The sequence below is a fragment of the Eurosta solidaginis genome, chromosome 4 (assembly GCF_040869045.1).
Source record: "Eurosta solidaginis isolate ZX-2024a chromosome 4, ASM4086904v1, whole genome shotgun sequence".
Taxonomy (NCBI): domain Eukaryota; kingdom Metazoa; phylum Arthropoda; class Insecta; order Diptera; family Tephritidae; genus Eurosta; species Eurosta solidaginis.
The window spans coordinates 220,646,804-220,659,651 of NC_090322.1; the positions used below are offsets into that span (position 1 = coordinate 220,646,804).

Below are 12,848 nucleotides of genomic sequence, written 5' to 3' on the forward strand. Positions count from 1 at the left end.
CATATTAAAAAAATCGCCGCCAAGGATTGAGATATTCAAAAAAAAATCGTATTTGTGGCCCGATTTGGCTCATATTTGGAACAAATATTACATACGGAAATAGAAATCGCTTTATGAAAAAAAAACCCGCAAGGTGCGACAATGATCCAGATATTAAAAATATTCGTATTTGTGGTCCGATTTGGCTCATATTTGGAACAAATATTACATATAGTCTGGTTGAAGTGACATCAAAATATTTTGGAGTTCGAGGAGGCACAAGCATACGTGGCGCCGAGTCGAGTAAAGTCTTTGGAAGGATTATGTATTGAGGACTTAGATTGTAGTAAACTGTCAGGAAAGAGTCCTTGTAATAATGAGTCCCTAAATAGAATGAGAAATAATAGGCAATTAAATAAATAAATAAATAAAGACTAAAAACTCGAAAATAAAAAAAAATAAAAAAAAATTATTAAACGGTTTGTGTAAGCTTTGGTGATTCGGCGGGCCAATCGGTATTTTATATTTATATTATTGTGTTATTTTTAGTGGACGTCCGGCAAATTTGGAGGGAAAATCAAGAGGAGCACGACGCAAATTGGAAGAGAAGCTCGGCCTTAGATCTCTTCGGAGGTTATCGCGCCTTATATTTATTTATTTATTTTATTTTTAGTGGACTGTATATTATTTTATTGTTTAGAGTGAGGTCGATATGCGCCTGTTACACCTTGTATGTATTCATTGGGGGCGAGCACTGGGGACTCTAAGGTATTGGCTGCTGTTCGAGCCACCTTATTTTGCTTTGAAAAACCCCCTTTTGGGATAAAAAGTTATGTTTTTAGAATATTTCACTAACCAGTTGGGAATTACAAGCGCACTCAATGGCTAATAAAACAAACGACCGAACAGCCACCGTGGTGTGATGGTAGCGTGCTCCGCCTACCACACCGTATGCCCTGGGTTCACACCCCGGGCAAAGCAACATCAAAATTTTAGAAATAAGGTTTTTCAATTAGAAGAAAATTTTTCCAACGGGGTCGCCCCTCGGCAGTGTTTGGCAAGCGCTCCGGGTGTATTTCTGCCATGAAAAGCTCTCAGTGAAAACTCATCTGCCTTGCAGATGCCGTTCGGAGTCGGCATAAAACATGTAGGTCCCGTCCGGCCAATTTGTAGGGAAAAGCAAGAGGAGCACGACGCAAATTGGAAGAGAAGCTCGGCCTTAGATCTCTTCGGAGGTTATCGCGCCTTACATTTATTTTTTTATTTTTTTAAAAACGGTTTTATTAAAAACAATACTTACGTTAAGTTATAATAATATTAAAAGCTAGAAAATAATTAGTTAGGTCCTAGGTACTAGTCATCACACTCCTAATCAATCTAGGTCATTGATCTAGGGCGCGTGAAATTTCTAAAAATATGAGGCGTAGCATAACCTGATTAAGGTTCAGTTGGTCTTACTTATGGCTATCAATAGAAATTTGACGCGTCCAACGTTTAAATTAAACATTTTTTTTTAAATTATTTGTTCTAAATTGTTTAAGCTAGCAACGCTAATTGTTTAGGGAATAACGTGCATTATACATATGTATGTACATCATTATTTTATTTATATATGTTATATGCATTTATGTACATACATACATATGTAGCGGCGTATGTATATCCCACTGAACAAACAAGTACGGTACGCTGTACCACCTGCAGCGGTGCCATTGAGGTACAGTAAGCATTAAAAATGTAAAAAACGCATTTGAAATTGAAGTAAAATTATCACCTAATTACCGGGCAAACAATATGTTGTTCGTTCTCAGAGTCAAGCAGCAAGGCGGGGGTGTAGATAGGGCAAAAACAAAGCCAGTCGCGGTACAAGCAAATAAATACACTCATATAAATATATAACAAGGTCTATGTGTGTATGTGCCACATTGGCGGCACCATAAAATTGCTTCTAGTTTCGTCATCGCATCGCACACCTTTCTGCTTTAATTTTCTGTTTGTATTTCTTTAGTTTATACAATTTTCACTTTACTGCTTCCATTTTTTTTATAACGATAGCTCGCCGCGACACAATATAACACACATACAGTAGCCGTTATCGCTTTTAAGCCTTTCGTTAAGCTTCGTCACTACTCATGGCTATGAGTTTGTTAAGCGATAACGTCTCACAAAACATTTGAAATAACTATTCTTAGTTGCATTGGAAAGGTAGGTAAACCGAGAACAGTTGGAAAGGGCAAGCGGTGATATTTTAATGCGATCGTTGTCGCCATTGTTTGTGGGTAAGGCGATCAGGGCCACCACCACCTCCAACACTACAGTTAAACTCCAACCAATTTGCATTTGTAATGCCACAGCAAAAATTAGAACATTCGCACAAATGTAAGCGTCGCCGCGATCGTAAGCGTCTTAATATTGGCAAACGTTGTTGATAGCAAGCTCTCTTTGTGTACTGTTTACTGATTAGGGTGAACGTTGTTACGCTCCAAAATCAATTCATTAGTTTCGTGTTGGTAATAAAACAAATTATTTTTATGTTCGTCTTTATGTATGCATAACGTTTTTTGTAAGGCTTGTCATAATTTTTGAAAAGAATTTAAACTTTTTATTAAATAACATTTTTTAAAATTTCCACAGTATACGCGCCAATCAGCATGCCGAGACATTGCAGGCCCAGTATGCGCTTTTGTTGCAGCAGCGTGATGAACTAGTCAATAAGTTGAGCTTGGCCGAAGATCGAGAATCGAAGAATCAGGCGGCGTTGTGCAATTTACAATGTGCTCTCGAACAATTCCAAAATGGTGAGTTGGCAAATTTTTTTCTTATTAATAAAAAAACTAAATTCGGGATCTGAGTGGAATTTTTTTTTCTGTGAAACGATAAAGTTACAACAAAGTTTCAAAAGTTTGAATAAATGTTTGCAGAAAAATTTATTCATTTCACAGCATCACAGAAAATTTGGCATATTTATTAGTGTGCGCGAAGAAATTATGAATGACTTTTTGTTTATTTTCACTTTAAAAAATATGTTGGGAGTGATTGTGTATAACTTTTATTTAAATTTTACTTAAATTTTCAAATTAGTTTTGAATGTGTGAAAATTTGTGGTGCATTTAAGAGAAGATGGCCGACGTGTATAAGGACTCTTTCAAAAACAAACTTGAAAATACGCTGTCCTAACCATAGATAGACAAGCGGAAGTTTTTCGTACTACAGTGGGAACAGGTCTTTCATGATATTGTTTTTGTAACCACAAAAACACTCCTAGAAGCAGTACTTTGCCGGCTATGTAGTACTCGGATCATCATCTTGTGAAATCCAGTGGCCATCAGTAGCCTGGAAGAGCTGATTTAACGAAGTCCTAAGCTCGACTCGGGCCAACATCCGGTATCTGCTAAGGTATGCAAACGCTTCAGTGCAGTCGAAAGACTACACACGAATTTCTACAACAGGCTTTCGCGCCTGTTCTCTGTAAGCATTTTTCCGCCTAAAGATACACGCGAGTTGTGTGATCATGAGTAATGTGATCATGCTTCGCGGACACTTCTGATTTCGAGCGAGCCTTAGAGAAGAAACATACTGCATATTAGACCATCTTTAGTAAGATTGTAGCAAGCGATAATGTTGCGACGGTTTTAAATTCGGTACGCGCCGGGAGTAAATCTTCTGTTACTAACACGATCGCTCGAGGAGCGATTTGCTGACTTGTTCGAACTTGCGGATCGACTCGCTTTGCGCGTTTGGAGCTAACATGCCACTTAACGCGGAGAAAAGTAGGAGATAGTAAAAAGGCAGAGATTGAGAGTAATAAGTGACCGTTACGTGTGGTGCAAGTGAGTGCTTTCGTTATAAAGAGAGACGCTTAGGCTGAAAAAGGGAGCGAAAGAAGAGTGCGGTTACCAGGATCCTGAAATGGAAATAATGCCCGACAATTCTACTTAAAAGCCCGCGTATGACGAAAGGCATCAAGAACAGAGCAAATTCTTGCAATAATTTTATTGCCAACCCTGCAACCAACCTACGGAGCCTACTTAAGCTGTGAAGTGATTATCCATTATTCCTAAATAGCAAGGTGGATGATGAACCCATTGTTCCGCAAGCAAAATGAAAATGAAATGACGCTGTCAAAATCCGAACTAAATGTAATAAAGTACCAAAACAAGGACACACTTCCCACCGAGGCATTCAAATATTGTGGTGACGGGACGCTACACGCACTTTTGTTGTTGTTGTTGTTGTAGCGACACTAAACGAAGGTTTTGTAACAAGCAACATTAAGAAACTAGCCCGACTATCTCGGAAACGATTTAGTATGACCACATTTAACCTTCTAGGCCAACTCGGCCCCCAATACCTATTTCCATGAAGAACGTCTGGTCGCCAGAGCCCGCCTGTTACTATGTGTATGATAGATGCATGCATATTTGTAACAGGATTCGCCTCGCGTATGTGAGGTTGACAATTCGGTTGCGGAAGCTACACGCCATACTCACTCATCAATTTATATAGTAGAAAGATAGGTTTCCTAATCCATCCACAAACCGCGGATTTAGTTTGATTACTATCGTACATTAGATCTGACATACTTAATCAAAGACTGAAGCCCATCGCCAACAAACTGATTGGACCTTAGCACTACGGCTTCAGCGCAGAAACAAATGACCTGTAAGCTGATTTGTCCGAAGCAAAGCTTCCTGCAAAGTTTAAGCGACTTTGCCAATTTTTTGGATTAGAGGGAAGCTATCTTAGCAATGAAAATTAAGCTGGAGACAATGCAACTTTATTGGATACTACTTAATTTTATTGTATTAAATGTCACGGCACAAGTTTTGCCTTCATCGGGCTGAATAAAAGCGCAGTAAACGAGAACAAGGTAATGTACTTTCGGTTATCGAATATACTTTTATCATTAGAATTATTCTTGGCAACGCAAGTGCTACGTTTTACAAAATGGGCAAAAAAATCCGGGGGCCACATCTCAATATTTACTCAAGTTATCGTGTGCACAGACAGACGGACAGACGGACATAGCTAAATCAATTCCTTTTTTCATCCTGAGCATTTTGATATGTCTATATTTATCTCGGTTCGTTTATGCCGTTACGATAACCCGTTATGTTATGAAAGTTAATATACTCTGTGTGCAAAGCACATAAACTTTAAAAAAGGAAAGTGGGAAGAATATAAATCCTTTACAGACAACCTCTTTGCTGCCCTCCCTATCCCGACTGATGCCCGCCAAGGGGAGCGTGCCTTCCGCAAGGTCATTGAATCCGCCTCGGCACGTTTCATTCCCGCCGGGAGAATTCCCGAAATCCGGCCCCACTTCCCGGCGGAGGCCGCAAACTTAGCGAGAGAACGTGACCTTATAAGGCAGCTTGATCCAGGCGACCCCCAAATAAGGGATATAAACCAACGCATCAGATTGCTTGTGGATGAACACAAGCGGGCGAAATGGGAGGAGCACCTAAGAGGTTGTAACCTCTCTACCGGTGTGGGTAAACTTTGGTCCACCGTAAAGTCCCTATCGAATCCGACCAAGCACAAAGACAAAGTTTCCATCGCCTTTGGCGACAAAGTGCTGTCGGATGCGAAAAAATGCGCGAGCGTTTTCTGCCGACAATATATAATGCATTCCACGGTCGACAAAGTTAGACGGAGGGCCAACAGACACGCACATAAACACAAATTCAGCGCGTCACCAATCACCATCACCGCTAAAGAGGTTGAGGACGCCATTGGTCGCGCTAAACCATCCAAAGCAGTGGGCCCAGACGGCATAGCCATGCCGATGCTTAAAAGCCTAGGGAAAGAGGGTTTCAAATATTTAGCGCAGGTCTTCAACCTGTCCCTTTCCACCTTTGTCATACCCGAGAAATGGAGAATGGCCAAGGTGGTCCCGCTACTAAAGCCTGGTAAACCAGCTAACATAGGAGAGTCGTATCGTCCGATATCTCTCCTATCGCCAGTAGCAAAGACGCTCGAAGCCATTTTGCTCCCTTATTTCCAAGCAAATTTGCAACTAGCCTCCCATCAGCATGGCTTCAGAAAACTCCATAGCACTACCTCCGCGCTAAATGCCATTAGCACCCAGATAAATTGCGGTTTAAATCAAAACCCCCACCATAGAACAGTACTCGTAGCGCTAGACCTATCAAAAGCTTTTGATACGGTCAACCATGGCTCGTTACTGCAAGACCTGGAAGGGTCTACCCTTCCCCCATGTCTTAAAAGGTGGACCGCAAATTATCTGGGTGGTCGGCAGGCATCGGTGCTATTTAGAAACGAAACATCAAAGCCAAGGAGAATTAAACAAGGGGTGCCACAGGGTGGTGTCCTATCCCCACTTTTGTTTAATTTCTACATATCTAAGCTACCTTCACCACCGGAAGGAGTCACAATCGTTTCCTACGCCGATGACTGCACAGTAATGGCCACAGGCCCAGGCCCACAGATCGATGAGCTATGCAACAAAATAAACGGCTACCTCCCTGATCTCTCCAGTTTTTTCGCCTCGCGAAACCTGGCATTATCACCGACTAAATCTTCCGCGACCTTATTTACAACATGGACGTCCCAAATGTCGACCATTTTGAACATCCACGTCGATGGCTCTACGCTACCGACTGTCCTACACCCCAAAATCTTGGGTGTGACGTTTGATCAGGATCTACATTTTGGTGAGCACGCAGCCGCAATTGTTCCGAGAATTCAGAGCCGTAACAAAATCCTCAAATCCCTTGCTGGCAGTACCTGGGTAAAAGATAAAGAAACGCTCATGACTACATACAAAGCAATTAGCCAGCCGATTACGTGCTACGCGTCACCCATATGGTCGCCAAGCCTAAAAATTACCCACTGGAATAAGCTACAGGCCTGCCAAAATACTGCTCTCAGAATTGCCACGGGCTGTCTTCTTATGTCCCCAGAACACCATCTACATAATGAGGCGAGAATACTCCCCATCAGGGAAAGAAACGAGATGCTGACCAAACAGTTCCTGTTGAATACCCAGAAACCTGGGCATCCCAACAGACATCTGATTGACGAGCCAGCACCGCCTAGGGGCTTAAGGAGTCATCTCCGTAAGCATTTTGAGGAAATACGGCATCTGAGAACACAGCCGTATGAAGCGAAAAAACACAAGCAGGTCCTTGGTGAACTCCACAAACAGGCGTCGGACCTTTATGCCGGGAATTGCCCGGTGAACCCAGTACTCAAAGTAAAGTATCCAAAACTTGCGGAAGAGGAACGCATACTCCCCAGGGAAACGCGTGTCACTCTGGCTCAACTTCGTTCTGGATACTGTAACAGGTTAAACTCTTACCTATCCAGAATCAACCCCGACATACAAAATGTATGCCCCGCTTGCAATGTGTCCCCACATGACACCAACCATCTCTTTAATTGTAATGTGGAACCAACGCCTCTAACACCCCTTTCCCTATGGTCCACCCCTGTTGAAACAGCAAGTTTCCTTGGACTCCCGTTAGAGGATATTGATGACAGTTTGTGATCGGTCGCGTCTGTTAGGTGGGGCGAAGCACTGCTACAACAACAACAACTTTAAAAAGGTGCGACTGCGGGATTTACCAACGCCATGAAATTTTTTCTTAAAATCAGAGTGGCAGCGCCCACTTGTGATAAAATCAAGTTTACAAATATTATTAATCATAAATCAAAAACTGTTGAACCAATTATCACAAAATTCGACAAAGAGGTTGCCTTTACTATAAAAAATGCTTCGAGGAAAAATTAACGAAATCGGTTAAGGACTACGCCCACTTTTATATAACAGATTTTTAAAAGGGTTGTGAATGAATAAAATAAGCTAGACCTTTCCGAAAAAAGCCCTAATATAAATGGTGTTTCATTTCCCAAGTAAAATTGCAACAAGAAAAAGGAAAAAATTTAAATTTTTCAAAATGGGGCGTGGTACATTATATTTCTTTACAGTCAATTTATTTTTTACTTTTAAGTTAATTTTATTAACCAATAATGAAAGCTTATTTTTAAAAAAGTTGTTTTTTCTTTAATTTTATTTATATCATGATCCGAATATATTTGAGCATATTCATAATCGAAATAAAATGTGACTAAGTTAGTTGAAGCATTTTTGACAGAGAGCACATATAAAATTGTGTCAAACAGTATTAACTAACATAAAATCATATTTTATTGTGACTTTGCCTATGTCGCGTTCGGTTTACAACTACTCATTGCAGATCTCTGCTCTGTGGGTTAAATCTGTTTTAAAATAAAATTCCAACTTTCGCTTAGCTAAAATTCCATCGCCAAAAATCTGTAAAACAAAATCAAGTTCGCAGAAAAGTATGCAACATTTAGCGATAACAGCCTAACTACTACACAAACAAAGCAAAGTTACCTGCGTTCTTGAGCCGCTGTAGGTTATTCACCATCCCTCTAAACAAAGAACATGGAAGTAAACGTGGTAAGAAAATTTTCTCATATAAAATGGCATGGTGAATCCCATTCCCGCGTAGTAATGGCATGGAATTGCTACAGGGGTTCGTTTCCATGGTTCTCGCAGTTCGTTAATATGCAATATAAATATCTATGGTTACAAGCAACAATCGCCTAAGTCTCAGACTCCATGGATAGGCACCGCTGTAGTTAGGCCGGGTTTGTCTGGGACTTAGGCTTCTATTGCTTGTGAGCACAAATCTTTACCGATAACTCTGTTATCGATTAATTTATCGAACTCTCGCAAAGTAATATTGCATTGTCATCGGAGTTATACATGCGTGCAAAATTTCAGCTCAATCGGACACCGGGAAGTGTATCAACTTTAACTTGCAAGATTTGATTACAGATAACAGCCAAGTGAAACTAAATAGAAGCTTATAAAATGGCCGAGATCGGTTAAGGACCACGCCCACATTTATATAAAATACTTTTAAGAGGGTTGCAGACGAATATAATAAAAGCTTTAAAAAAATAAATCTAAGGCGCGATAACGTCTGAAGAGATTTTAGGCAGAGCTTCTCTTCCAATTTGCGTCGTGCTCCTTTTAATTTTTCCTACAAATTGGCGGGACGGACCTTCTTGTTTTATGTCGACTCCGAACAGCAGATGAGTTTTCACTGAGAGCTTTTCATGGCAGAAATACACTCGGAGTGCTTGCCAGACACTGCCGAGTGGCGACCCCGCTTAAAAAACCGTTCTTCTAATTGAAAAACCTTGTTTCTAAAATTTTGATGTTGCTTTGCCCGGGGTGTGAACCCAGGATCTTCGGTGTGGTAGGCGGAGCACGCTACCAATCACACCACGTCGGCAGCACAATAAAAACTATACCTTTGCAAAAAAGAGCTTAATATCAATGGTGTTTTACTTTCCAAATGAAAGTATAACTGAAAAATTTTTAAAAGTTTTTAAACTGGTCCTTTTATGACTAAGCAATTTTCTATGTTTCGGGAGCCATAACTCAAAGAAAAAATAACATATCGTAATAAAAACGCGAATACATACTTTCTTTATAGCAGGAAATATTTCTATGTAGCAAAAATGGACGGGATCGGTTAAAGAACACGCCCACTTTGATGTGAACAGAATAATTCGCTATATCTTATCGAAAAACAGTTTTATAACAATGATATTTCATACATACATATGTGTATATATTTGGTATAGATTTTTTTAAGGGCGGAGCCACGCCCCTTTTTCGATCAAGAATAACTAGAGATGGGAAATGGGGTAAATACCCAAATGGTAAATACCCGGTAAATTGGTTATATATTAGGCCGGGTCGATTTGTGGGGAAGCAAAAAAATCGCCCATTGCTCTATGAAAATCATATTCTAGGGATCATAAAGGATCAAATAAGAAACTTTGCCAAAGGAACCATACCTCTAAAACGAATTCTGATGTCCCCCCTTTGGGTCGTAGGGGCAAATTTTGAAAAATCCCACTTTGAAATGCCTATGTTTTTTCTTTTTGGAGTTTATTTTTCTCTTTAGAAATTTATTTAGTCAGAACATATGTAAATGAAAAAATGAATTTAACTTAGTAATAGAAAAGAAATTAAAAATAATTATTAGAAATTAGCGTTTTTACAACCCCCTTTTAAAACCAAGGCATCACTGTGACACAATTGCAGATCGTAAAATTGCTTGTGTTGTTTTTTTTAAGCCACCACAAGACACAGCAGGTATAACTGAAATTACCCCTACCCAAAAGTTCGACCCAAAGGGGGGGACATCACAATTCGTTTTAGAGGTATGGTTCCTTCGGCAAAGTTTCTTATTTTGATCCCTAGAATACGATTTTTACAGAGCAATGAGCGATTTTTAAATCGACCCGCCCTATTATATATGATAAAAATGGGTAAATACCCAAATATTTACCCAAAAGAAGTGTAATAATAATCTTTTCGAAAATACGGGAAACAAACACACAAATTCAATCCAAAATGTACCCAATTTGTCGTATATTGGTGGGTAGTCATCAATTACGCTATCGGTTGAATTAGTTTTTAATCTGTAATCCAGCGTTTTTCAAAAATGTTTAGCCAATAATGCATGCCGTTGCAAAAGTTTAAGTTTACCCACTAAACATTTTAAGTCAAAAAAGAGTCGAAAAAATATATAAATTGAAGCGTTTACAGTCGGTATGTGCTCATTTGGGAGGCCGAAACCAAAGCATTTTCCTTCTTGCAATGTGTGTCCTATATCAGCCTATTAACGTATATCATTTGAGCCTAAATAAGAGTCCGACATAAGTTTTAAAAGGCGCTTAACCACTCATATTATACTCTATGGAACTCTCCGGCGTCATATTTAACTCTAATAAATTCTGATTATCTGACACCTAAATATATGGCCTATTTATTAGGCATCGTCAGCGCTTATTGGGGTCATATATAGTTCGACACACCTGGACAGAGCGTGGCAGCTTTGCGGTCACAATAAAAATGTCGAGAAGCGTCCATGAGCGGAAAAACGTCGATGGTTATACAAAAAAAAAATAATAATAGCAAGGGTAACAATAATGTGCAAATGTAGATAATTCATTTTGTATTAAAATTAAAATTGTGGTAACTAAGTTTCAAAATTTGTTCCAAATCCGCAGTGACGTACATAAATAGTTGATGAATGATAATTTTTGCAAGCTAGGTTAGGAGCTTTAGGCCGTTAAATAAAAGGCAAAAATTAAATTTTCTTTTACCCTCCTACGCGTTTCGACGCTTCTCTGATTCCTACATTGCCGACTTATTTCGGACCCGTTTTGGATTCTTAAATTATGAGCGCCGTGAGCATGTTTGAGGAGTAGCTTTGTTTGCGTAAATATGTGTACCCTATAAACATTCTCCTAAAATTCTGAAAAATATCAGCTTCAAAAATGCTATCACCTTAGAGCCTTTTATGACTCCAATTTGATGAAATGATGAACAAACGAAAAATATTAAAATCAGTAAACTAGGCAGCTCCCGAATAAAAACTCAGAAATTTTTCTGCAACAATTTATTCTATATAAATAATTAATTCAACTAATACTTATTTCATTTCTATCTTATCGTCATGGGAATTTTATCACAACAATTTTCTCCCCTATGTTTTCCGCTTCGGATATATGTCAAAAATTCTTCCTAAAAGCCCTGAAGTCGTGTCATTAAAAGACTAAAAATTAGCAGTATATGACGCCAATAAGGCTCATATGTGATATCGGAAGGAGGCCTGTATAAGACTTATGTTAGGGGCAAAATATGAGCGTGCAAGAAGTGATATATGTAGCATTCGCTTTAGGCTCCTAAATGAGTTCATAACGAGTGGAAAGGATCCAAAGTTTTGACTCCTTTCAGACTAATTGTTGACTCCGAGTGTTTGCTGGGTTCTTTGTTTAAAATCAAAACGAATTTTTTTTAATTTCAAATGACGTATAAATTTAGTTGCTGAATTCTATTTCCAAGCAGCCTTGATTCAAATGATTTTTAAATACCCAAAAAAAATCCCTCGCAACCAAGTTCGAAAACGTAATTTATCTGAAATGAACTGTACAATTCAAACTCACGCTGAGTATATTATGTTCGGTTACACCCACCCGAACTTAGACATCCTAACTTGTTTTATTAGTAACTGCGAATGAACAGTGATTGCAATATGAACTAAGTCACAGTTAAGAATCACACTTGCTAATAATAGCTACTAAAGATTGTAGTACAACTCTTGTCACAGCAGGAAAATTAGCTGCGAAAATGTTTACCAAGTAAAGTGAATGTCATAGTAAGCTGTGAAGGAGAGTGTTTACTTAGCCCATACTTATATGGCGTGATCGGAGTTAAATGCTACATCTAGTGCTACTTAGTTGCACCACAAGGCACAGGCTCCGCGATACATATTGTCGTAGCTAATTGTACTTGTTACGACAATTGTGATTGCGTCTATGATAACTCTTATAGTTAAGCGTGATTGCGAGCGAGACCAATACGCCTTTACATTCAGTCAATCACGACAACTTTTTCGAAGCTATCACTGCGACATACTGTGACATTTCAGTCACTGTGATAAAATCACAAGTAGACATGAGAATTTGCTATCTGTTATTACAACGTATAGAGTTATCTAATGAGTGTTAATATTTGTATTATTTTTTTATCTTTCCCAAGACAAACAAAACGATATAAAAGCCGCCACGCATAGCATACGCAGAGAGTTGCAACAAGAGCAACAAAAACAAGCACAATTACAAGCGGAAATTGGCGCTTTACAACAACAATTGAGCGAAGCCAAACAAGGCTTATCTGCTGCATCGCGACTTTCCGATCAGTTAGAGGCGTGTCAGCCAACGATTGCAATACTACGTGAAGAAGGTAAATATAACACCTTAAAATTTTTATTACTGTTCTGTAAATAAAA

The 12,848-nt window shown here is 39.2% G+C and overlaps 1 protein-coding gene across 2 annotated transcripts in view; it reads left to right on the plus strand.

Moving 5' to 3' along the window:
- The window catches only part of Gmap (Golgi microtubule-associated protein), a 186,598-nt gene that overhangs the window by 161,481 nt on the left and 12,269 nt on the right, over positions 1-12,848 (plus strand). For both annotated transcript variants that reach the window (XM_067784815.1, XM_067784816.1), the window contains 2 exons: positions 2,614-2,777; positions 12,599-12,802. In XM_067784815.1, the coding sequence (XP_067640916.1) occupies positions 2,614-2,777; positions 12,599-12,802 (368 nt within the window). The remainder of the gene's footprint in view (positions 1-2,613; positions 2,778-12,598; positions 12,803-12,848) is intronic.